The sequence below is a fragment of the Chenopodium album genome, chromosome 14 (genome assembly GCF_948465745.1).
Source record: "Chenopodium album chromosome 14, dcCheAlbu1.1, whole genome shotgun sequence".
Lineage (NCBI taxonomy): Eukaryota > Viridiplantae > Streptophyta > Magnoliopsida > Caryophyllales > Amaranthaceae > Chenopodium > Chenopodium album.
Genome location: NC_137847.1, coordinates 11,394,449 through 11,422,124, shown reverse-complemented (window position 1 = coordinate 11,422,124; position 27,676 = coordinate 11,394,449). Strand labels below are relative to the sequence as shown.

The 27,676-nt window shown below is 36.5% G+C and overlaps 2 protein-coding genes across 3 annotated transcripts; one reads left to right on the top strand and one right to left on the bottom strand.

The window, feature by feature from the left end:
* Positions 1-408: 408 nt before the first annotated feature.
* LOC145578910 (uncharacterized) lies at positions 409-3,546 on the top strand. Its single transcript, XM_081636206.1, has 10 exons — positions 409-586; positions 889-942; positions 1,030-1,107; positions 1,318-2,000; positions 2,080-2,220; positions 2,335-2,389; positions 2,459-2,797; positions 2,944-3,133; positions 3,223-3,372; positions 3,449-3,546. Exons 4-6 carry the CDS (start codon positions 1,611-1,613, stop codon positions 2,335-2,337), a joined length of 534 nt encoding a protein of 177 aa, XP_081492332.1. The 5' UTR covers positions 409-586; positions 889-942; positions 1,030-1,107; positions 1,318-1,610; the 3' UTR covers positions 2,338-2,389; positions 2,459-2,797; positions 2,944-3,133; positions 3,223-3,372; positions 3,449-3,546.
* Positions 3,547-23,173: 19,627 nt separating this feature from the next.
* On the bottom strand, positions 23,174-27,676 carry LOC145578908 (protein FAR-RED IMPAIRED RESPONSE 1-like). Of its 2 annotated transcripts, XR_014098942.1 has the most exons (4): positions 27,532-27,676; positions 25,815-27,133; positions 23,667-24,949; positions 23,174-23,556 (listed from the first exon to the last, which is right to left on the bottom strand). XR_014098942.1 is itself a non-coding variant. In XM_081636205.1 (3 exons), exons 2-3 carry the CDS (start codon positions 27,125-27,127, stop codon positions 24,469-24,471), a joined length of 1,794 nt encoding a protein of 597 aa, XP_081492331.1. In that variant the 5' UTR covers positions 27,128-27,133; positions 27,532-27,676; the 3' UTR covers positions 23,663-24,468. The 2 variants fall into 2 exon arrangements, 1 of the variants encoding a protein (XP_081492331.1); XM_081636205.1 differs by lacking the exon at positions 23,174-23,556 and having other exon boundaries at positions 23,663-24,949.

Genomic DNA, 27,676 nt, shown 5'->3' with positions numbered 1-27,676 from the left:
TAATTTGAAACAGAAGAAATATTACATTAGCCAACACGACATCTCGAATACCTTTTCAAATAAATCAAACCAGTTGAAGAGAATGTTTCTAAATGTACCGAATTAATTCTCCTATAAACGTGATTAGCCACTAATATATACATAACCTAGAATCGATCGATTGGGAGAAGTAAGTGATGAACCACCACTTTGTTAACAATTATTATTCGATGATTACATAATCTTATGTTAATTTTAAAACGGGAAATACAAGTTACTCATCCTGAGTAACGAAAAATGTAACTCAAGGGGCACGGTCGTAATTTCATGTTATTAAGATGGGGGTAATAATGTCAAATACATGTTTGTTGTTACTGGGCGGAGTTAACGGAGGAAACGGTAGAATATTGGAAGAATTCGAGTAAGAGAGAAGATACTCGGAACTGGAAGAACTCGAAGAGCTTGTGAAGTTGGGAATTGCAGTGTTCATCTTCGCACACAGGTTTTGTTTATCGGAAGAATTTGAGTAATAGAGGGGTGGAGAGACTGGAATTTCAGAGAATTGGGAATTCAAGTGTAGAATGTCGCACACAGGTTTCCAATTCAGGTAGGAGTGTATTGTTTAAATGGTTAATTTATTCCTTGAGTGTAGTAGTTGGTTTATCCTTTAAGTATTGTCACTGCCTACCATTATTGAATTCGTTAATGATATGGCTGCCATTACATTGTAGTAGATGGTTAATTTGTTTAAGTGTTAGTTGAGTGGTAAATTGTTGTGATAAATTGTTGATTGATTTGTTTAAGTGTTCATTGAGTTGTTTCTTATTTTTGCCAATTGATCTAATCCCTTTGAATTTGTCAAGGTATTAATGTGTATCTTGATTTTATATTAATAGTGTGTTGGTATAGGTTCTTGAATCCGTGATGAAGGATCGACACCCATTGTTGTCTGAAATGTTTAAGGTATGTAAATTGTTTTTTGTGAAAACTTTGTAATCGTTTATGATACAGTTGCAGTCGTTACTTACTGATACAAGCATGCTATAATAGGATGACAATATTACAATTGGTGGAGATGTTAAATGTCGAGGCAGAGTGCTTAAGGAACTGAGCACGCCTAGGAGGAGGGTAAGCTACCTATTTTGTTGAAATCTTTTGTGATACATCAAATGTTTCTTCCCTGTTGTTGTTACATGATAATTTGCGCAGTAGAATTTAAATATACTAATTTGATATTCTTTAATGTAATGTGCTAGAAATTCTCTGTGTGTTAACTACATTAAATTGCTTTGGAATTGATCTCATCCCTTGGTTACTTAAATGATATTTTATAAACAGGCACCGAATATGAATTGTCGGATTGAGAGTTTTGGTAGGATATGTCAAACTTTTGATGAGCAACGGCAACGTTGGGTTAGGGAGATGGGGTTAGGGAGCTTGTTAAATTTGGTTAGGATGTATCTGCCTAGGCAGTTGACATATTGGCTTATAACTCGAATTGATCCATTTGGTAGGGTACTGATTGCTCCCGATGGGATGCGTATGAAGTTGTCTTCTAATCAAGTTCATTAGGTTTTGGGCATTCCTATGGTGGGAAGGAAATACCAACGTGGAAAACATTAAACAAAGAAATGAAGGACAAGGTGATGCAAATTAAGAAACAATATGGGAAGACATGGTTGACCAAATCAAGCCATATTGGTAGGGTGTACACTTTAAATATGATGCCAGTGTCCTCAAAAGTAATGGATCGTTTAGAAGGGCGGTGGGAGGTTCATGAGGAGGAAGAGTTTAAGACATTATTTCTCTTAGTTGCTTTAGAGATGATTTTAACTCCAACGCAGTCTTCTAGGCTGGCTTCCGATCTTGTCCTTGCCCTTTGTTGTGCTGTTCAGGCTGCCGAGTATGATTGGTGTGAGTTAGTGTTTGGGAAGCTGATGGCTGCTGTGATGTCATTTGCACGTCGGTTTTACCGTGAAGGCTATGCCGGTGGATGTGGCGGATGTGTATTATTTGTTGTGGTAAAAACTGTTATTTGGTGTCTTTTTAAAAAACCAAATTTTCTTGGTTTATACTAATATGTAATTTTTTGGGGAATAGGTTTTCTACCTAGACAGGCTGCGTAAGGAACTGGTTAGGTGGGGTGTTTTTCCTAGATTGAAGGCATGGAACATGAAACAAATATGGATTGCTAGCAAGGAAGATCGGCCAAATATGATTGGTGATTTTGGACATTTAGGGGTATGTTTCATTGAATGTGTCAGTTACTTATGTTTATATTTTGTCAATTTTTCTTTTATTTTGTTAGTTTTAGTAATGTTTAGAATGTTAACAGCTGTTGGATGTTGCATACAGTGAGACACATCCGAACGATGCTAGAGACAGTACTGGACCAGTCTGTGGAGTCCGAGTAAGTGAATACATAGTTAGTTGTTTTAATGAGAAGGTCGTACAACTTGGTGATGTTCTTCTTTTGCAGGATGCTTCATGTTCGTATGTGTCGTATGTTACCAAACGTAGAGCACGACGTCGATACACACAGAGAAAAAAGCAAAAGGAATCTTCAGAGGACATGGAGGGAGATGAAGATCAAGCTGGTTTGGAGGTGGACACCACGACAGTGAAGAAAGGCTGCATCATTAATGACAAGAAATCGGGCAATGTATATGAATCAAATCCTTTATTATCTGTATTATCAGAAGAAGATGAGTGTGTCCAATCCTGCAAAGTAGGGGGAATTCCAATTCAACATAGTCCACTCATGGATTCTTTTGATAGGTGGATCTCAACAGATGCGCTCTCCGTGCTATTATCCCTGGTATTTTGTTTTTACATAGTGTTAATCTTGTATATACCTTTAAATTTTTTCCTAAATTGTTACCCTCCCTTTTATGTCAGTTGTTCCGGTGGAGAAATGGTTTTTGCAATCGGCAGTAACGAGAGTTCCTTCCTGGTCTTTTGCAGGTTGCTTGTTATGCCGTTTGTTTCTATTGTGCTTTTTGTTTCGGTTACTTAGGTAGTTGCTTATTATGGCCTATTTCAGCGGGAAGTTATCTCTTTTATTGGGGGAAATGATTCGGTGTCGGCTACACGGTCATCAATAATGCGTTTTATGGAAGACCAAGGGTCCGTTGTTCTTGTGCTTGTTTCTGAGGTAGTTAATTGTCATTGTTCAGATTTTCCTTGTTTTAATCAATATGTGTGAATTCTTACTTGTAATACGACATTTTTGTTTCCCTGAAGCTGCATCGCGAAGACGCTGCTGTTGGTGTTAATGTTGCTCAATCCATACTGTTCCGTGTGTGTGTTGTATCTAAAGTTGTCTCCGCATCCGAGTACTTGTTCACAGTGTTAGATTCTGTGACCGCAAACTCCTATCAAAACTGAAAGAGGGTAAGGGCTTCTCTTGAACAGGTTTTCTTTTGTTTTAGACAGAAACTGTGTTTCACAACTGGTGTTGTTGTTGCAGATTTTCCACCCAAGTCAGATGGAGGATGAAATTTTCCAACGCTGTATGCTAGGGCTTACTCTTTGCCACCTTACGAGAAACCTCATACTTGTTTGTAACAGTATGTAACTTTTTTTTTTGTAACACTTCATTCATAATGATCACTGTATAATGTATAATTAATATTATTATTAGTTAACATATGTACGAAGTTAATGTTTAATTGATTTATTATTATTATTGTTTAGGGCATATGTTTAAAAGTTGGTGGTTTTCGGCAATGTTTAAGTGGTGGCGTTTATGGGCTAGTAGGCATAAGTTTAAGTGGTGGCGTTTATGGGCTAGTTAGGCATAAGTGTCATTTAAGGGTTGGGCTGGGCTGGTTTTAATCTTTAATTATGTAATCTTTAATTATGGGCTTGTTTTAATCTTTAACTATGTACTCTTTATTTATGGGCTGGTTTTAATCTTTAACTATATACTCTTTATTTATGGGCTGGTTTTAATCTTTAACTATGTAATCTTTATTTAGGAGTATGAACCCAGATCATTCTAAACCGATTGGATAATGGTTTAACTGGAACAGATTATGAACCAATATTAGTCATAACTAAGATTAGTCATGATGATGATTTCACCCGAAACCCATTTCTAAACCGACCTAGTATGAGCCAAGATCTGTCTGGATTGGTTGTATAACCGAAATAGATTATGAACCGAGATTAGTGATATTGTTGATTTCACCCGAAACCCATTTTCGAACCAACCCACATTATTGATTGCACCCGATATTGATTGCACTGATTGCTTAACCGAAACAGATTACGAACCAACATTAGTGGTAATGATGATTTCACCCGAAACCCATTTTCAAAGCCTTAACCGAAACAGATAATGAACCAAGGTTTGTCTAAACCAATTGTTTAACCAAAACAGATAATGAACCAAGGTCTGTCTAAACCAATTGTGTAACCGAAATAGAGTATGAACCAAGATCTGTCTAAACCGATTGTTTAACTGAAACAGATTATGAACCAACAATACTCACAAATATGAGTTCACCGGAAACCTATTTTTGAACCAACTCCCAGTTTAACCGAATAAGTTAATGAACCAGGATTTGTCTAAACCGATAACAGAGTATGAGCCAAGATCTGTCTGCAATGATTGTTTGACCGAAACAGATTATGAACCACCCAGTGTAACCGAAACAGATAATAAACCAAGGTCTGTCTAAACCAATTGTTTAACCAAAACAGAGTATGAACCAAGATCTGTCTAAACCGATTGTTTAACTGAAACAGATTATGTACCAACATTACTCACAAATATGAGTTCACCGGTAACCCATTTTTGAACCAACTCCCAGTTTAACCGAATCAGCTATTAAACCAGGATTTGTCTAAACCGATAACAGAGTATGAGCCAAGATCTGTCTGCACTGATTGTTTAACCGAAACAGATTATGAACCACCTATTAGTGGTAATGATGATTTCACCCAAAACCCATTTTCAAACCCACCCAGTGTAACCGAAACAGATAATAATGAACCAAGGTCTGTCTAAACCAATTGTTTAACCGAAACAGAGTAACAACCAAGATCTGTCTAAACCGAATATTCACAAATATGAGTTCACCGGAAACCCATTTTTGAGCCATCTCCCAGTTTAACCAAATCAGTTAATGAAGCAGGAGTTGTCTAAACCGATAACAGAGTATGAGCCAAGATCTGTCTGCAATGATTTTTTAACCGAAACAGATTTTGAACCAACATTAGTGATAATGAAGATTTCACCCGAAACCCATTTTCGAACCGATCCAGTTTAACCCATGAACCAAGAACGGATTGGATAATGATTTTACCCTTTTAATCGCAACCCATTTTCGAACCGACATTGTTTAACCGAAACAGAGTATGAACCAATATCTGTCTAAACCCATTGTTTAACTGAAATATATTAGGAACGAAGAATAGCCATGTAGATGATGTCATTCGAAACCTATTTTCAAACCAACCCAGTGGAACCCAAATAGATTTTGAACCAAGATTAGTATGGACCGATTGTTTAACCGACACAGGTATGAACCAAGATTAGTCATAATGATGATTTCACCCGAAACCCAATATGAACCAAGATCAGTCTATACCGATTATAACTTAAAAGGATAATGATGATTTGATCCTATGTGGTTTGAACCGAAACCCAATCTGGTTTAAACCCAAACAGAATTTGAACCAAGATTAGTGTAAACCGATTATAGCCTCAAATGGTAACGAATTTACCCAATCTGGTTTAATCCAAACACATTCCTGAACTTATTAATCATAATTGACACATTACGGTATTCGGTTTCATTAACGTTGTTATTTTCCAAATAATTATTAAATAATGAAATTTGATATGTTTCCCTCTAAAAAACATGACATAAATTTAAATTACCCTGTCCCCCCCCCCCCCCAAAAAAAAAAAAAAAAATTATAAACAAAAAAGAAAAATGTCAATTTCCCATTGGTTGTCTTACAATATATAAGGAGCTATTCTCCTTGTTGTAAAATAATTAAGCGGACTACTTGCCGATTCATATTCAACCCCTTAACCAGTAACCATGCCCGTTTTACGATACACTCCTTTAGGCAGCCCAGTTTTACTGTACTACACCGCCCATTGGGGTGGTTACGGTGGTTTGACCGCTGAGTTAGAAATGAATGAAACGAATTACTTCACCCAAAACAACCTTCGAACTACGCCTACTGACATTACCTTCATTTGGAAGGCAATTTTTTACCCTTCCATTCGTGTCGACAACGACCCTAGTAACCTCAAAATGCCTCCTAAGGATGGTGGTCCACTCTGACCCGCCCACATTCCTTCCATCAACGATTGGCTGCCAATGGATGAAAAGTTCAAAATCCTTCTCGACTGGTATTTTTTTACTCTGCATTGGAGACTCAGTATCAGTGTTTGCCACCGTCATTTCTCCTTCCATTAATTGATCCTGAACCTCAAATTGATTTTGCAGCCCCCCCTTTCTTTATCACCGACCAAGATCAGCGTCTTAGGATGGCAACATTCTGTGATGCATTTCAGGTTGTGTTTCTCCCTGCAGCACCTCGTTTTTTACATCTGTATGTCATTCAGTCTCTGCCTCGTGAAGTTCCGAGTTACACAACCGTAGTCATTCAGCCAATTCGATGCACTAGAAATGACTCGCACATGCTCCCAATGCCCCCTACAACAAAGCTTATCTGCTGGAATGTGCGAGGGGTGGCTAGACCATCCTTTGTCCGTAACTTCAACACAATGTTTTGCATGCATCATTCGGAAATTGTCATTTTGCTAGAAATTAGGAACAGTGTTGGTAATATTGTCTAAGTGATTGCAAGGCTTGCTGGTAATTTCAGCTATGTACACTCTGTTTTGAACTCTTTTGAAGGGGGAGCGGCTCTGTTGTGGAGGTCTGAAGTCGTTCAAGCTCAAACCCACTACCAAGGATCGAGTTCTCTTTCCATTTTAGAGGGGTTCGTTCAGGTATCGTCGTTAGTACATTTGCATCCATTGATAATTTGGTTATTCTTATAAATAATGGTTTGTTTCTTTTTTTTCCCAGGGTTACCCCCCAGCAAGGAGGATTAGCGAGCAAGAGTAGGAGCAGGGAGGTTGCGGCCAGTCGACGGGAAGCCAGTACTTGTATTTTGGACATCAAGGGGTGTATTTTGATCTGCTACAATTTAGTTTATGTTTATTTTGACTTAATTTAGTTAGTTGGTTAATTAGTTGTGGAACAATGGATTAAAGACATTTTGTTATTAAATGGCTGGAATTGTATGGTTTACCAAGTTTCTTGGCATTAGTAGGAGAATTAAGTTAGCTTTGTTCCCTTTTGGAATTACTCCGTAGTAAAGTTTATTTTGTAATTTATTATTATAAATGTGTAGTTTGTACGCTACTTTCGGAATATTAAAAACTAAATTTTAGTCCCATTGTTAAAAATAATTGTTTTAATTTTGTATATTAACTGTTTTAACTCCGGGGTTATCATTTTCCTAGAACTAAGGAAGTAAAACAACGCAAATAAATTTTTACCATAGTAGTAGTAATTATGAACTATGGAAGTTTCGATAAATTTTTTTTTTAAAAAGAGTATGCAAGTTAAAAAAAATTATCATATGTACTCGAAATATAAGAACTTGTTGTAGTAGTTAAGTGAAATTAGAATTATCCTGTTTACTTGAAATAATTTACTGATTTTCCGGAAGTAGGGTTTTTCACCATTATGAGTCAGATCAAATAAAACAACACTAAAAAAAATATGAAAGTTTACATACTAATGAAACTTACTTAACTATTTTTGTTCACTAAAAAGCGAATTGCAAGTGTTAGACTTAATACTCCTTGTTTCAAGGAGTACTTCAGAGTATATAGTTTTAGACTTACATTTCCTCTTAAAGTACTTCAGAGTTTAAAGTATTAGACTTACATTTCCTTGTAAAGTACTTGACACTCTGTAGGTTTGGACTTACATTTCCAATTTTGTAGGTGTAATTGGTTCTACTTGATAGGTTAGACTACAAGTGTAAGTGTAGACATGATGACTACTTGATTAGACTATACAATACATCTACTCTAGTCAAGCATGTGGTGGGAAATTCAGGGGGGAGGTAGAATTTGTTTACCAAAATAACGTGACTATTAGTACTTAATGTGCTTATGATGTAATTACTACCAGTAACGAATTGTAATTTGTGAGTAAAGCAGTATACCACAATATATATATATATATATATATATATATATATATATATATATATATATATATATATATATATATATATATATAACAAATAAGATAAATTAAACCGCATCAGTTCATGTTAGTTCGGAAAATATATTATTACAACTAATGTTGAATAATATTAGACCTAGTAGTACCACAAACATAATAATTATACGCAAGAATCTTATATTGATAGGTCTCGTCATCCCCTTAACTTTTCCAATCTATAAAAGGGTTGGACTACGGGGCAATCCACACAACAAGAACATCTTAAGACACCTAAAAAAAATGGTAAGTGTTGCCATATTGCCATATCTATATTTTGTTGTAATGTATTCTGTTGCTTTAAGAAGAAACCATTATATTAATTATATAATAGTTTAATTAGTTAGGGTTTTACTCAGGGAAACAAAATTATCACATTTTGTCATAAATTTTGTTTGTAAATGGTTTGTAGGAATCATGGAATTTTCTGAATTTCGAAGTTGAGGTCAATGAACGCAGGCTTGTTGGTGTGGTAAGTGTAGTCATATTGTTAGCTTACTAATTTGTTTATTTAAATGGTCCACTTATAAATGTACGTTACAAATTTCAGCGTATTCCGGGAACACTAGTCGGTCATCTTCAAGGAGGAAACGGGAATTTGGATGTGTTTTGGGATTTCGGTAATGCGTCGTGGAATGTGGTCCTAAGGATCGTAGAATTAGGATCCAAGTGGAAGTATTCTTTGGAAGATGGTTGGGATAAATTTATGAGTGACAACGACGTAAGACTTGGTGATGTTGTTAAAGTATATCTATGTGATAACACATGTGTTCGAGTAAGAGTGTTTAGATCAAGCGTAGAGGTTGTGGATGCCATGGACCATGACCCAAACGCTGAAGAGCAACAACCACAAGAAAGGCCGTGGTTTTTGGCAACCTTTACTAGGTCACACATGGAACTTGGGATCTTGGTAAAACTGTTTTTTGTTTTTCTCTACACAAAATATGTGACAGGTAACCTTTTTCTAAAAAATAATTCTGTAAAACATATACTTTTTGCAGAGCGTTCCGGTTAATTTGCTCGAGAGAAGTTGGACTCATTCTATGAGGACACCAAAGTGATTTTACGTTTTGGTGAAAATGAGTGGGATGCAAACATCAAGATAGAACGAGATGGTTGGAATAAGATCATTCTATGTCAAATAAACCAAGGGATTAATGAGGTGATTTGGGAAAAAAATATACGCGCTAAACAAGAGTGTGTCGTAGAATACTACGATGAGATCACACCTGTATTTCAGATGTATTACCATTAGGTATTGTGACTACTTTATGTGGTTAGAAGTTTTTAATTATTAAACTACTTCCTTTACTTTGTAACAATTTTGTAACAAAAATTGAATAAAATTTATTACTGAATTTTAACTTTCTTTTTATTGTAATTGAGTCTACTGTAACCAGTTGCATATGTGTATAATAATATGATGAGTTGCTATGTTGTTGGGGGATATCTTTGGGGAAGTGTGTTGCAGTGAAGGAGTAGTTAAATCAAACTCTTGACTTCTTCATACCTGCATATGTAGTCTAACACGTAGTCATTGCTAGTCCACAGAATCCCTGTCATGTTTACCCAATAGTATATTTTTAATATAATTTATATATCCTTATTAGCTTGTGACGTTAATTTAATGTAATATAAATGAATTGTTTCCCTGTTTTAATTTTATTACTCGCAAATCATTATTTTAATTGAAATTACTAATTGCAAATTTGTCATCAAGTAATTGCATCTTAAAATATTTCTTGAATTGAATAATGATGACATATTAAATTAATTGATAATCAAATTTTTTTTAAATACTTACTCAATATTCTAATACGGAGTAGGTAATTGTAATGTCATTTTTTACAATTATTATTTAACATTAAACAAACAGTGCAACTAGTACAGTATTAGTAAAAATGTCATCATTACTCAGTTGTCAGGTCCACCACCCTTTGCTAATGGAGAAACCAAAATGTAGTCTACAATTTGAGTCTTTTAGTCTAAAATTAAGGTACCTCTAATGTCATAATTTACAATTGAATATTAAAATATGAAAAGGAAAATGGGGGGGGGGGACATTTAATTTCATAGGTACTGATGATTTTGAACACATTTCAATTTCATCTATTATTCAAATTAATTGTATTTTATTCAAAACTATTTAATCACAAATATTGTACTTCGTATAATATATTAAACTAGTTTAAGTCCCGTCTCATGCACGATCATAGTAGTGTTAATTAAACAATAATTTATCCAATAAAATAATAAAATAACTTTAATTTTACTTTAAACCAATTAGGGGTCGCAACTCCGGTCAGCAGGTCGAATTCGAGTCAGATTTGAAAGGATTTTTATACTACATTTCACATTATTGCTGTTTTGTGAACGATATTGTTAATACGGTATATATATTTACTATGAATGAATGACATTATGCCAAGTGTCATTATAGATTCGATTTCATTATAGGTTAATTGGTAGATGGTTGTATTTTATATTTAGTACAAATCGTCCGAATCTAGTCTTTTCTATCTTCACATTCTCGGTTTTTTATTCAAATTAATTGAATTTGATTCAAAACTATTTAATTAAAAAACAAAGTAATCAATAACAATATACTTGTTTATATATTTAGGAGATATTTAGTTCATAAACTCGGTCAAATTTTAATTGGAATTTAACTTTTAATATCAACCAAATTATATCTCACTTTCACAAGCAATAAATAATATGTTAATAGAAATACAAAAATGCTGTGCATTTGTCCCTGAAGCAGTAAGTAAAAAGCATGACTCTATGTTGCCAGCAGTGAGTTGTCAAATCCCATTTTTTATTCTTGAAACAAGCAATTCAAGTCTAAGCAATGGTTTTATAGTCTAATAGGTGGTCAGTGCTAGTCTGAGGGTAAATTAATTGCAATTGTCCCTTCACATTATTTTACTCATACGAAATGTTCATCAACAAAAATCCACCGTTCGTCCACAACACGTGTCCATAAAGTAGTACCCATGATCCTTGTATAAGTACATTGTGCTCCAAAATTCTGTAATTATATCCACCCCCTATAACCCTTACATTGCCTTTTAGCTCACAAATTCGACTTACTTAAAGCAATCATGACACCTGGACGAAGGACGGCGGTACGGCGACCTTCGGAAAACCCGGTCGTGTTCGACACACCATTGTGTGGTTGTCACCCACCGAGATTTACTGATGTCCGAGTTTCAACCACTGTATTGAATCCAAGAAGAGGGTATTTTTGTTGTTCTGGTTGTGGGTATTTTCGGTGGATTATCCCTGTTGATGTCATATTCAAAGGGGATGTGTACCTCATACATGGAGAACATCACCCGGAACCAGAACCCAAGGCTAGAGGCGGCTGTGTGCTGGTGATGGCAGTGTTATTCTTAGTGGTTCTTCTTGTGTTCTCAACCATCATCAGTAACGTAGTGTAGTGGAGCAGTTATCAATCACTAATTAATGTAATCTAGTGGTAGCCACTGTTAGCTAGTGTTAGTACATCATCAAAATGGAAGTTATGTCATCATAATGCTAGTATATGGTGAATGTAATGTCTAATTTATGTTGTATGGTGTAGGTTGTTGTTTAAATAAAATTGACCTTTAAATATAATTGAAGTTTAAATTAAATAGATGAATAAAGAATAATATATATATATATATAAATTCTACAATCGAACTTAAATTTTTTTCCCCAAATAAAAAAAAATTCCAAAACAACCGTACAATCTAAGTTCCGGTCTAATGTCTTAAGTTATAACAAACATATTATTAGTCCCTCTTGTAAACACTTTTGACTTGATTATACAAAAATAAATGTCACTGTTTTAAATGAGTGGAGCCCCGGTTAATCTCCGAGATTAACATTTCAAGTTAATCTCCTCTCATAACTTTATGCATAGGTTTTTGTGCCACATTACTATTTCACTTTTATTATTTAAAAAGGAGATTAACTATTCATGTCAATCATGTCATGTCAATCTCAGAGATTAACTTGAATTCTCCCGTTTTGAACATAGTTAGATTCATTATAATATGCTTTCATAATAGGAAAAATTGCCCCCAATAATCCGACCTTTTGCCCGTCCGCTGAAAATAATCCCACCTATCGATTATTTTTTAATAATCCCACCTTTACCCCCCGATCTTTTTTATTGGTCCCTACAGGTTACCTTACCTGTTGTTGCCGGTTTTGGGATGACGTGGCTTCCAACGGTTACATTCCCTTTTAATTTTCCTTTTAAAGTTGTCAGGTCAACAATTTTGCTTTCTCTTTCTTCGTTCTCTCTTCTAAAAAAACATCTCCCCCTCTGATTTTCTTCTGTTAATTAAGTTTCTTCTTTGTTAAATCTGTCGATAATGGCTAGTAGGAGGCATAATGGGTCAAGTAGTTCAAATTCGTCAAGGAATTACGGGTTGGTTTCGCCAAAATTGAAGTGCAGGTGTGGTTTGGAAGCAATTACTCGTACGGTAAAGAATGGTAAGAACGTGGGGTTGAAGTTCATGGATGCCCTAGATGGCCTGTAAGTTTCTTGGGTATTGCGAATTTATATGTTTTTGATTAATTTAGGTTAATTAATCCAATTAAATTGGGGATTTCAATGTAGGGTTTAGTTTGCAATTGAATTGGGGTTTTTTTAATTTTTTTGCAAGATGGTGATTGTGGGTTTTTTGAGTGGGCTCATGTTAACCACAAAGTTGTTGATGACCTACGATTACAAGTGTTTGAAAGAGATACTCACGTTGCTGAAAAGGAAATGGAGATTGATTTCCTGAAAGAGGAGTTGAAGAAGGTTGAGAAGAAAATGGGAAGTAAGGAGGATGAATTGGATGACACCAAAATGGAACTTTGCCACACTCGAATTGAATTGATGAAGGCTACAAGGAATGAAAAGAATTTTTCCATTGCTCTGTTGGTGTCTTGGATTTTCTTTGCTTTCATGATAGTTATTTTGAAGGCATGACTGTAATGCGCAAATGCGTGTAGGTAGTTAAACTAAGTGAAGTTAGTTTTGTTTGGTTAAGTTATGGGTTGTGGTCATTTGTGACATGTATTGAGCAAAGACCTCATACTTTTGTAATGAAAAATATGATGAGTTAATGAAAGTTATTTTGACAATTGTTTGCTCTTTACTCATTACTTGAAATTGAAACATAGAGCATAATCACATAGCTGCATAAGTTCAACAAAAGATGGTGACATTGTCTTGCCTAACATTCATACACAAAATACATCATGACTTGGGTGTAATTGGTCTAGGAATACACACACCCAACATGATCAAAAGAAAGTATTCAAAAGCCTAACATAAACATAGATAAGTCTTATACACAAGCCATGTTCTCTTCATAATCAGCTTCATTGTAGCTCTTTGCAATAGCCCAGAACAACAATTTCATCTCATCTCCTTTGTATTTTTTGTGCCAGTGAGCAAATACATGTCTGGCACAGTGTCTATGTTCTGCCCTAGGTAGGACAGTTGAGACACTACTCACAATACTCTACAAATGCACAAAAACAAGTCAAAGTTTGCACACAACATAAACTTGCCTATGTAAAAGATTTAACATTAAATGAATGCAAAATAAATTCCTTACCACATGCTCATCTGAAATGATTGAGATGCCTTCCCCTTCTCCAAGACTCAAACACATTGCTATCTTCCTAAAGAACCACTCCCAAGATGAGTTATTCTCTCCTTCAACCACTGCCCAGCAGACAGGAAACATTTGGTCATTGCTGTCCCTTCCAACAGCAGCCAACAGCTGACCCCCTAAGAAAGTCTTCAAGAAACAGGCATCTACTGCCAACACTTTCCTGCACCCTTGTAGCCACCCATTTTTAAGCCCCTCAAAACATATGAACAACCTTTGAAATACAGGTTCAAGTCCTTGTTTTGATGGTTCAGTTACAAGCTCAAGCTCTGTCCCTGGGCTGCAGTTTTCAAGCTCTTTCAAGTACCCTGCAAGCTTGCTGTAGTGGTCATACATTGATCCATGCAACAGCCTATGGGCATTGTACTTCACCTTGTAGGCAAAGTCTCTTGTCACCAACATCTTGTAAGCTTTCCTGATACACTCTTGTATCTCTTTTGCAGGCCAATGTGGCCTAGATTTGAAGACATCCAAGAACTGCTTTGCAACCCAACTAGATTTGAGCTGCCTGTTTCTCTTCATGTTTCTTTGACAGGTGTGTTCCCCTTTCACTGTCTTCACCACAATTGTTGCTCTTTTTGTATCCCAGGATGCATACACATAAAAAGGACAAGTCTCTATGCACCTTACACCCAATCTCTGAGATCTTTGCTTGTTGCTCACAACAAATGACACATCTCTGCCTTGAAGTATACCATACTTAGCTACTGCATCTTTGAAGTCCTCTCTGTGGGCAAACTTTTGCCCAACCTTCCAAACAAATGTGCTAAAATCTGTATGCTTAGACACTAGAAGCCCTAACCTTCTTCTCCTCCCTGGAATCAACTCCTCTTCATCACCACTGTTTGGAGGGGTATGAATTTCTTCATCACTTTCTTCATATTCACTCTGAGCCCCTTCTGCTGCACTCTCCCCAGCTGCTGCACTTTCCCCAGCTTCTTCCCTGTTCCCAGCAGCTTCTTGTAAGCTCAAACCCCTAGCAGCCTCCAATTGTATCTTCCTTGCAATGTCAACTAACTGGGCAGTTGTATCCCTAACCCTCTGCCTAGCTATATTGTACTCCTCATCTCCACTCTCAGACTGATATTGCAGATCTTCATCCAAGATCTCCTCATGTTCCTTCTCATACTCCTCCTCTAACTCCTCTAAAGCTCCAAGCTCTAACTCTAAATCATCACCATCAGCATCTGCTCCCTGCTCCCCATCTGACTCCACATCATCATCACTGTGATCTGAGTAAACTTCTCCAAAGAAAGGCTTTGAGCTCACTCCCTTGCCCTTGTCAACAAGTGGGTTGTAAGGAGGGTCTTCATGGTCACTCTCAGTACTATAATCTGGAATCATGTCATTAATTGGGATGGGGCTATCTGGCCTAGAATCTTCCCACTCATATGACTGTACTGGGTCAGTTTGGGTGTTTGAGGCTGCTATGATAGAAGAGAGAGTGGGGAGAGCTGTTGCACTTGGTGAACTAGGGTTAATAACATATTTAACTCTAAAAGTGCTTTGGTTGGATAAGGTGTTGGTGGGTGGAGTGGAAACAGATGCAGTGGGGGCATCTTTTTTTAACTCAACAGTGGGAGCATCTTTTTTAAACTCATCAGTTTTTGGCTTTAGTGAGCTGTCAGGGGCTTTTTGGGAAGGTTCATTAATTGTCAAAGGCTGACTTTTCTTTCTTGGACTAGATCTAACTTGTGGTCCCCTTTTTATGGGTAGTTTTTTTGGCCTCACTGTTTTGGGTTGATTCTTTTTAGCTGAAGCCTGTAGCTCTGGGGGGAAGGCTATTGGGTCATTGTCATCATGCAAAACATATACCTCCACCCCCCTGTTCTTCTCTGCTACTTGAATCATATCCCTCATACTTTGATCATCTGTCACCTTCCTCAAACCATCCACCAAACTTAACCCAGGAACCAAGTACAAAAACCCCTTTATTCTCCCTTCATATCTAGCACACTTCTGGACCAACTCAACCAAATAAAATGAGCAAAGCTCATCTGGGTCTATGTTAAAAGTTCTCCCCTCCCCATTCCTATACCTCAACTGCCCATTATTACCAGTCTCAAACACACCTCCATGCCACATTTTTAAGGTAACCTTATCCATACCTAAATTAACATGCACTAAATTACAATTAAAATACAACAACCACCAAAATCACGCAATAAAAATCCACACTTTAACAATATAACACCACTAACATCAACAAACACACAAAGCGCAAATTTTTAGCCAACAAAACAACAATTCACAACCATACTGAACAAATACAATGCAATTACAAGCATAAATTCATCAACTTCCACTTCAATTGCTTAAGTTTCGAATTTTATACGCAATGCATCGCAAATTACAAGCATAAGTTAGGGTTTAATAACTTACCTAAAATCGCGAAATTTAGGGTTTAGCTGTCGCAATTCCGCCAAAAATGGAAGCTTGAGACTTTACTGAAAGGTACGAATGTTGTTGAAGCTTCAATTAAGGCTGTTCATCTACTTGGTGCGCAACTTTAATTGCTCTGTATAAGAAGTTATGGCGAGGGAGGGAGAAAGTTCAGAAATAACAGAGGGTGGGTGGGAGAGAGATGATGTGTTTTTTTTTTTTTTTTAACCAACGTGTCATGTTTGAAGGAGGGAAAATTAAATACCCAAATCCACGTCACAATTGTTTACCTTGTTAGCCGGTTTCATGTAAAGTGGGACCAATAAAAAAAATCGGGGGGTAAAGGTGGGATTATTAAAAAATAATCGATAGGTGGGATTATTTTCAGCGGACGGGCAAAAGGTCGGATTATTGGGGGCAATTTTTCCTTACTTTTATTTGGTAGTAGATTTTTTTTTTCTTTATAAAAATTAATTTACTAGTCTAACAAAGGGTTGAGGTATTATTAATTAGGTTTCCGGCCAAGAGGGGTTTTAAGGACGGGGTGAGATGGAGGTAGGGGTGCCAGCGGTTGGGCTACCGAAGGTTTGGTTGTCGGCAGGTTTTTTTTTAATTCTTCATTTACATTATTTTCTTTTTTAAAAAATAACCAATATATAAGTGACATGTGTAGGTGGTGAGCCTACAATATAGTCATAGAATTGCTATCCCACGTTTTAAATATGAATATTTAGAAAAAAAAATTATAAACACGTAAAAAATGAACATTTAGTAAATTATTGAAATAATTGATGTAAAACTAAGGTAACAATACTTAACATTAATATCAATTATTGATAACAATAATTAGTATTAATAAGAATTAATGTTAGACATATAATTTGTATCTTGCTATTATTGTTGATATCAAAATTAACCATATATGAAGGTGTCGAAGTACTATAAATGTGACTAGAAGTTGAGAGGTGAGAGCATCTTTTCTCTTCTTACTAAGACATTAAAGAGCTTTGAAAATCTTGTTTCTACTTTCTCCCTTGAAGCTAGAAATGGGAAGCATTAAGTTTATAATTGCTTGTTTTGTTGTGGCAATAATTTTCAACCAAGAAATTCAGTTTGTCAAAGGTAGACAGCTCCAAGAAACATCCAAAACCATAAAAGACCTCATAAATATGCAAGATGACAACCTCCAATATACAACTACAGATCAAGCCACTACTAAACTTCAGTCACTAACTCAAGGTTCACTTCAAGATGGGTCCGATCTCTTAGATAACTATGGACCTAAAGTTATCATTGAATCAGGTCCAAGCCGCGGTGATGGACATTCACAAGGGCCATTTCAAGGGTCTGATCTCTTAGATAACTATGGAACTAGAGTTATCAATGAATCAGGTCCTAGCCCCGGTGATGGAAATTCACCAGGGTTACTTCAAGGGTCTGATATGTTAGATAACTATATACCTAGAATTATCAATAGATCAAGTCCCAGTCCCGTTGATGGACATTCACAAGGCAACTAGGTCTTATATGTCATTATTAATTTCCATAACAATTTTGTACCTGCATGATTAAGCATTGCTCACATGCATTCTATCTCTATTAACTTCATATATGTGGAGCTTTTCTTAATTTTATGATCTGCATTTATATTTTATAGCAAATTTCTTTAATCTCGGTTAGAAAATATATTATGAAAATTAAATTTAAATAAAGGTACTCGTTAAGATGAATTAAACTACTTCCTATTAGACAATGTTTATTCTATTACATAGAGAGAAATTTTAAAAATTATACATCTCTCGTTTTAAAAATCAAAAAATTTTAAAAGGACAATATCATAATGAAACATTGTATACTTGCTTAGCTTCCTTATCTGAGCAATATTTATTGTTTCACGCATCGCATAATGTGCTTAGCAACATTTATATATCAATGATATGTGATCATACAAAGCATATCGTGCTTAGCTCCTTGACCTAAGCTACGTTCATTATGCAATACCGAGTAATCACTTCATCTATATACGTGCTTAGCCTCCAGACCTAAGTGACGTTCAAGATCGTTTCTTTACACTATATATGATGCTCAGCTCCATGACCTAAGTTCATTCATCTATTGTGTCACTTGATGTAATTGTCCTTAGCCTACTGGCCTAAGAAAATTCATCATGCATACATTATATTCAAGAAAAGCAATTTAATTCGACAAATAGAATATTCATGCGATTCACCTTGCTTTTCTCTATTTTCTTGACAAGGAAGTTTAAAACTTCTTCCCTTTTTCATGTCTTTTCTTTTGGGGAAGTTCAAAAACTTTTTCAAAATTTTCTCATCGAGAGAAGTTCGAAAATAAAAGTTTAGTTTTCACGTCTTTCTTTTTCGGGAGAAAATCGGTACCCTTCACTTGTCTCATGACAAAAATGACTGAAAATTTTTGCTTTTGCATTTTCGGTTGCTTGTGTCAGCACACACACACCATATACACACACAACCACTAGTTATACACATGTCATGTCATGTCAAGACAAGCTTGGTCAAGTCAATCATATTCTATACGAGTCCCTTGGAAAATTTTATTTTGCAGGTCTCAATTACAGCCCACGTTCGGGAACAAGCGAACAACCTACAGCCCACATTCAGGGACAAGCGGACCATCTACAACCTACGTCCGGGGACAAGCGAACCATCTACAGCCCACGTCCGGGGACAAGCGGACCATCTACAGCCTACGTTCGGGGACAAGCGAACCATCTACAGCCCACGTTCGGGGACAAGCGAACCATCTACAACCCACGTTCGGGGACAATCTAACCATCATCATTTTTGTGATCATCTCCCAAGCGAAGATGATTCACGGCGCAAGGTTCTCGATACACAGAGACTTGCATTCTCATCATCAGACGAGTTTTTCCTCAAGCATGGAAAATTGTCGGTCGGTTGCTACCTCTCAAGGCGAAGAAGTCAGCGATTATATCATATGTCGACTTTCCTCAAGCATGGAAAGTATTTTAACAAACATCATCCGGTGGATTTCTTCAAGCATAGAAAGCTACTAAACTCATTTGTCACCGATACAATGGTGTCGAATACTATCGAACATATTTGCCACCGATACACTGGTGTCATATAAGCATTCTATCCCTTTACTCTGTGGAACTAACATTTTTCTACAGGTATCGGCGTATACAGAGTGATTTAGGATCGCAGAACGTCTTAAATCATTCTCTGTCCCAATCGACTACTTTGACTATCGTTTTCAAAACTGACGTTTCTACAAACTCGGTCAAAGTGGGGACTTCTATAGACACCTAAAAATGTATCCCCAAAACCAAACCCGATGATGAACAACCTTTCACCGCCATTATTGGTCGAGTTGAGTATTTAATCTTTGGAGTGCTTAAATCCATGTTTCCATTCAATACATTTCATAAACCAATCCAATTCATAGCTCATTTTCCTAAACCATAACTTACTTTCCACTTTTCGTGTCCACATCACAAAATCGAGAGAAACTGATTATGTGGCCCTATAATTTTGATCCAATTATTATTTGGTTGTATAGGCCTTTCAATAATATTTCCAACAATATATCATAAGCCCAATTCCGATTTAAAACAAAGAAGATATGAGCAAAATACTAAACTCGGCCCAAAACCGACACCCTTTCACTAAAACGGTCATATATTAAAATCTAAAAATTATTTTGACCTGATTATAATTGGGTTGGAAAGTAGATGTATTAAGTTGTCCAATGATATATTGGCCATGTTTGGAAGAAAGCTTATTGGGGGTATATTAGCTTATTTGACTAACTTTAGCTGATTGACTAGTCAAACAAGCTAATACAAGTGTTTGGTAGTAAGCTTATTGAAAGAGCTTATTCCAATAAATAAGCTCTTTTTGAAAAAGCTCATTTTAGGAGCTTTTTTAATTAGCTTATTCATTAATTATTGTGAAATGACACTTATAACCTCATTTAATTTAAAATCCTATCTTAACTACCTACCCTACAATTAGCTTATTGGTCATTTCATATACTCTAACACCTTTAAGCTATCAGCTATTTACCAAACACTTTTATATAATCAGTTAATACAATAAGTTAGTCAAATCAGTTAATAAAATCAGCTAGTCAAAATCAGCTAACTCAATCAGCTTCAGCTTTCAGCTTTCAGCTTTCTCCCAAACAGGGCCATTATATGCCTTATTCCGAGTTACGGATCAAAAGTTATCGTAGTTTTAAACTTGTGCCTCGGCATGCACTTATTAAAAATTTTCTATAATTTAACTAATACATAATTACATAAATTAATTATCAAACTTGTGCCTCGGCATGCACTTATTAAAAACACGGAGGAGCACGGAGAAATAATATGAAAGGCATGCACTTATTAAAAACACGGAGGAGCACAGAGAAATAATATGAAAGGCATGCACTTATTAAAAACACGGAGGAGCACAGAGAAATAATATGCACTTATCTGTTTAGACATTTTTTCTGTCTAATTATTGTCAAATCATTGCAAATAATATGAAAGGGAAATATTATTAATTCGAAAAAACTTGTACGGGGAGAATAGGGCACGAAATTTCTCCATGGTGTAGCTTCCCTCTTGTAAACACTTTCCTTAACCTTGACTTCACTCGTGTAGTACCCCCAATGTCTATCTAAAATTAATCCGATGTAGTTATAAAATTAAACTCGTGGAAAGTTTTTTTTTTTTTTAAATTAGAACATTGTAATCTCTCCTAAAATTGTAAGCTCCTCGGCGTTATCGTGAAATTTTCATTATAATATTAACATTTGAAGATATACTCGGGAGTCATGACAATAATCTTGAAATTAACATTATACTACGAACTTACTTAAAGTATTCTTCACAATTATTGATAAGTTGTTCAGATTTGTAATCGTGAAAATTAGCCGTAATTCCAGTGGTTATATTATAATAGAAAATTATCGATTTTTTTTTATAAATTAAAAACCATAATACATTTCGTTTTAAATTGAAAATAAATTAAGGCAATCTTTTCAATTAAGGCAATTTTAACGAATAGGCTAAGGGTAAATTTTTTTTTTTTATTTTTAATTTGAAATAAGGCTAAGGGTAAATTGGATATTTAACTGTTTTAAAACCCTTCCTATATAAAAAGCAATCTTCTTCCTCCTTATTCGTACTTTAAACCCTTCACCATTGAACTTCAATCTACTACAAAACACAAAAAAACCCAATTACCATCTGAATTTCAACTGAATTTCAACCATGACACCCAACATTTCTTCCCCCCTATCCCTGCCTTCGATCACCTTCGAAGGTGAATCCTCTAGGCAATCCACCCAGCTAGTTGAGACACAATCCTCAAGGAGAAGAAGAATTCCTAGGACAAGAAGACGTGTTCGTCATCGGTCACTCCTTGCCACCGCTATTGAGCGAAATGCTCAGCAAAATGCTACTACTCTGCACCCAAGAAGTCGAATTCGCTTCATGACCAGAAGGCCAATGCACATGGCAATCCCCTTTATTCCTCCACACTTTGCAGAAGCACTATCTCATCGTGTCCATGAAGATAGTCGTCTCCATGAAGATAGTAGTATCCCGATTGCAGCTGATATGAGGGTACAATCTGAAGATTCTGACTCTGAACATGGTGATTAAATAAGGGAGCCTGCACCTATCTTAGATATGGACCTTGTTAACAATCCACATATTGAAGCTGAAGTTCCTCGTCATTCAATCTTGGTCAAGAGCGAGGAACCAGGAGATATGGGCGTCATGTATGATATTGCTGATAACGAAACCTTCATGGGAATCTACACCGACTACTCTTCAAAAATAGACGCTCTGCCAACTCAAATTAACTTGTTCAAGTTTGGTGTCCATGTTCCGCACACAGCTACACCAGCTAATGTAGGCATTCAAACAGGGGATGTCTTACTGGTCCATGGGCTGGTATCCTAATATGCTATCCTAAATTGTTTTTACTTTTATGTTGATCCTATTTTTAATTTTATGTTTGTCCTATGAATTCATGAAAGTGTAAATTACAAAAACCTTTTTTCTTTGTGCAGCCGGGCGTTGTGAATCTTGATACTAGAATCAAAAAATTCTGGATTGTTGATGTTTCGCGTGACCCGATTGAACAAAGAGTCAAAGGTCGTATCCACACTTCAATGCATAGGGTGTTTTTCGTGTGGGGAAATAGGATTGGTACTGATCCTTCAAACATAACCCTTATGCATGAGAGGAAGCGGTTAAATCCATCCCAGACCTTATCTGATGCAGGGATTCGTAATAATGATAGGGTCGTAGCATTCAACAATGCTTACTGACTTCAATGGTGGAGTGGAGTAGCACCACCCATTTTGGAACCCTTACCAGAGCTTAAGATTTGTACCTCCAGTAGGGTGTTGTGGGTAGTAGTCTAAAGTTAGTAGTAATGTTAGTCCAATGTTAGTAGTAATGATACTGACCTTTTGTGTAATGTTAGTATCCACCTTTTGCTGTACCTTTTGCTGTTAAAGTACTTAATTTATGTAATTTGTTTGTTGCAGGGATAGACATAACTTATGTAATATATACTTATGTAATATATGCATCTGAAGGGATTTAATATTATGTTTAATGTCAAATGCATAAATTTGTTATGAAATTGGAGTTGCCCATATTAAAGTTGGAGTACATGAAGTTTCCAAGTTATATACTGTGTAGTAAATTGGCAATTAGTACTTTGTGACTTTTTAAAATTGGGGTTGGGTTGGGTTGGACTTGGCTACTTTAAAATTGGCCTTCTAATAATGTCCAAAATACTGAGCCCAAAATACCTTGCATGAATACTAACCCCAAAAATACTAAGGCCAAAATACTAAGCCCAAAATACCTTGCATGAATAGGCCATAGCGGCCCACAATACTTATCCCAAAATACTATATGAAAGTCCGCCCCAAAATACAGTCCATACTACATTACATTCCATAATAATAGCAACCATAAAAGTCCCCCTTCTTGTCCACAAACAACCATAAACTGCCCCTTACAGTCCATAAACACCATTACACATGTAGTACGCTGCCCAAAAACATCAGAATTCAAGCGATGGAGTGGGGGACGACAATGCAGATACAATTTTACATCGTTTCCTTGTACCTAACACATGTGCTCCAGATGGTACAGCCACTGTTGCCTGCTTTTGTCTCCCATTACTCTTAGCCTTTGTAGGCCGATTTTGTGTCCCCTTGCTCTTCGTACCACGTTTCTTTTTGCCCTGAACAAAAAGTTATAAGTTATAAGAATAAAATCACAATTTTAAAACTGACAAACGAAGATTAAAATCACAATTTGACAAGCGAAGATTAACAAATCAAAACAACTGACTTCATTTTTGGGTGGCACATTTGGAACTTCTTGATCGAGCCCACAGGACACGGTTTTCTTGGAAGCAACCTTAATAGATTTAGTCAACTTGTAACCTGTCTCCGCGAATGACTTGTTTCTACTCCCCTTAGGCCGACCACGAGGCCTCTTCAAAGACTTTGGATCTTTCACAGTAGTGGACTGGATAAATACATCCAACTCCGAAGGGAATTCCTGTGCTGTAGCCTCAAAATCAACACCTAAAACGTTGTTACCACATAATGTAGGAGTACTACCTTGTTGTCTCTGCTGACAGTTAGATCCTATTTCAGAAGGTGGAGGCAATTCAGTGCAGTCAATTAACTATCTGTTCTTAAACTTGTCTCTACTTTCCTTGACATCAATTTTTAATTGAGCTAAAGTCTTCATAACTATCTCAACTGTGGCATCATCGGCAGTTGCTGCCTCATCAAACACAGTCTCATACTCAGACAACATCATGTTGAACCTCTTCACTTCAACAGTTTTAGTGGGATCATGATATGGCACTACTACACGGACATGCTTCCTTGGTAAGTCTTTCCTCCACCGATCAAGGATGTATTTCTTTGGCAAATCGTAAACGTAATTCTGGTCCAATACACGAATACAGTGTTTGCAAAGTATGCCAAATGTTTCAAACTTGCAACAGTCACATGAGACTTCTTTTGTGACAGAATTGTATCTGACAGAGTACAACCTTCTCATCTCCGTAAGTGTTTCCTCACTAGCACCTTCAAGAACAATCCACACCCTATCCTCCATGACATACTCCCAGTTACTTTCATCTAATTGACGATGAAAGTGATGAACAACGTACAACAGTCGTGCACACTCCTGCTGGACTTCTTGAAAATTTTGCATCAGTATACAGTCTCTGAAATAACTTTTCCACACTTAACCCACTAACAAGCCTCCTCACATACTTCACCCCCTTATCATCTGCAGTTGTTTCATCTGTGACACGCTTCTCCAAAGCTTTGCAATATTGTTGTGGAAATTCAAATAATTTTGTTTTCCTAGTCACAAACCCATCAAAAAAACTATTAATGCTTTCCACCCTTTGAGTAGTCTTCATACCTGCCCAGAAATACTCTTTCATGAAGACTGGTACCCACATGTGTCTCTCATCATAAAACCCCTCCAACCAATCATTTCCCTCAAGGTTATACTCTTTCATGAATGAACACCATCGAGTCTCAAATTCTTCCACCGTAAAGCTCTCATAAATCACAGCCTTCAATGGGTTTTTGAAGTCATTGTACCTGGCCAATCATTCAACATATGCATGCATAAAAGGAAAGGCAGCAATGATATTAAACAAATTAACCACCATTAAGGAACAAAGAGTCAGAGTCATGGCTTACTGGTTTATGTTTTATGTTCTTTTTTAATTGTACTTACTGTCCTAATGCTATCAAAGTCAAAGCTATAATCTAAGAACTGTGATCAAATTTTATGACACGCAAATTAGACATAACTATATCCTAATGTTCATGTTTCCTATCCTTCATAATAGTTTCTGATGAGTGGTGAAACTAAATTTTCTGAATAAACTGCCTATAAAATTTTCTGATATCACTGCCTAATAGTTTCTGATAAGTCATAACAGAATGCAAACTTTATATCACAGCTACCACATCACTTTAAATCATAATAGGATGCAAACTTTAAATCACAGGCCAGGTCTTCTACTTCTCTCAAAGACAGGACTAGACTTTTACTTCTGTCATATTTTGACTCATATTTCAACTAGTATCTTCAAAGGGCAGGATTCAAACCAAATATATTATATTTATACTTTAGGGTAAATGCTTCAACAATATCAACTAATGCTTGAACCATGTAATTAAGTCCTAACTTACTTTTAAAAAAAAATAAAGTAATATTAATTCAAGTAGTATCTTCAATCATATTCCGACTCATATTTCAACTAGTATCTTCAATGGCAGGATTCAAACCAATTAAATTTATACTTTAGGGTAAATACTTCAACAATATTTCAATAACCTCAAGAACCATGTAATTAAGTGCTATTAATTCAAGTCACTTAAGAGTCAATAACAACAATGTATGTATTTATAAGACAACTATAAAGCAGAAATGTACAATGACAAGGAAAAAACTTACAGCTCAAACTTCCCAAGTTTCTCTGGCAGCTTCTTCAAAATATGCCATATGCACCATCTGTGCCTAGTGTCGGGCATCACTTCAGCCAATGCCCTCCGCATTGCAGGTGCTTGATCAGTCAATATTGCCTTCGGAGGTTTGTTGTTCATTGCCAACAACCACTGCTCAAACACCCATGTATAAGTCTCTGTGGTTTCATGAGACACAAGAGCACATCCAAGCAAGATGGATTGGCCGTGATGGTTGACACCCACAAAATTAGCAAATGGCAACTCGTATTCGTTGGTCAAATACGTTGCATCAAAACAAACCGCATCACCAAATTCCTCAAAGGCAACACGGCTGCGAGCATCTACCCACATAATGTCTTTCAATCGACCCTCTTCATCTGACCGCATTGCATGACAAAAATTTTGGTTGTCCCGTTGCATGTATTCAAAATACCTCATCATTGCCACATCATCTCCACCTTCCATTTTCAACATCCTATCCTTATACACCTCATGTTGGAGGTCCTTCACATTAGGCATGTTGTCAACACCACCTTTATCTGTAGCTAAGCACCCATGGATCTTTTTTACAGGAACTCCTTGTCCATAGTAATCGACCAACCTCCTCTTCAACGTGGGGGTGTATTTCCTCATACGATATTCTTTAACTAATTTGGACAAGCAAGGGGCCACCTTATGCGTATGATTCAACTGAACCTTTCTAACCTCCCAAGAACCTTCTACAGTAACACCGGCGTATAACATCGCAAGACAAAAGCATTTCTTGGACTTCCTTCTACCACGGGCAAGCTCATCCTCACCAATTACACCATTCACAACCCCTCCAGTACCACCCTCACCCATGGACTTAGCCCGTTTCACTGCTTCCCTTCTGGCCCTAAGGTTAGGTGGACCCCAACACTCACACCTCCAAGTACAACACAGCTTTACATTCTTGTTTTTCTTAGAAGAAACCCACTGACACCTACTCACCCCAAAACCTACTTGTTCAGCATATTGTTTGTAATACCGTTCAACATCTTCCCAGTTTTTAAAAATCATACCCACTTTAGGAGGCTCTAACACAAGAACACCACCCCTATTACTGGAAAATATGGTCTCAACTGTATGAATGGTGGCACTAGGTGGTGACATTACAGCAGTGAAGGTTTCTTCACAATCAGGAACCATAGAAGTTCCACTCTGAGGAGTGACGCATGTATTTTCAACAATAGGAACCATTGGGGATGTACTAGGACTGCTACAAAAATCATGTTCGCAAATGGCCATAGAATCACTCAGTTCACCATCAATTCCATCCATTTTACCCTACATTCATTCACAAACTAATTAAAAACCATAACTAATCCATAAACAAATGAACAGTTCAGCAATTGCAAACAAATTATAGTCCAATAATTACAGCAAAATTAGATGGAGCACAAACCTAAACAATTGTACAATGCAAATGGAGTACAAACCGAGTACAGACGAATTGAAACACCAAATCAAAACGAAACCAATTCAAAGCAAAATTCAAAGCAAAACAAAGGAATTCAAAGCAAAATTCGAAGCAAACCAAAGGAAACTCCAGGAAAAATAGCAATCAATTGACCCCAAACTCAACGATTTCAAACTTAAATCGAACAGTTACAAGCAAATATATCCGAAAGTACATTCGCGAATCACTTCATTCGATTTATAATCCTTAAAAACCATTTACGCACCTTAAATTATACGACCAGACAACAATCGCCGACCAAGACCTACCAATCGTCGTCGTCAATCAACTGTGTTACTGTTCACAATGTTTTCTCTCTCTTCCAGATTTCTTGATATTCTTTGTTTACTCTCTTTTCTTTGTGTTCTCAC

Coding starts and splice junctions, on each gene's coding strand:
- LOC145578910 (XM_081636206.1), top strand. CDS start 1,611: ATGAAGGACAAGGTGATGCAAATTAAGAAACAATATGGGAAGACATGG. Junction 2,001..2,079: donor GATGTGTATTATTTGTTGTG/GTAAAAACTGTT, acceptor TTTGGGGAATAG/GTTTTCTACCTAGACAGGCT.
- LOC145578908 (XM_081636205.1), bottom strand. CDS start 27,127: ATGGATGGAATTGATGGTGAACTGAGTGATTCTATGGCCATTTGCGAA. Junction 24,950..25,814: donor AAACTTGGGAAGTTTGAGCT/GTAAGTTTTTTC, acceptor ATGATTGGCCAG/GTACAATGACTTCAAAAACC.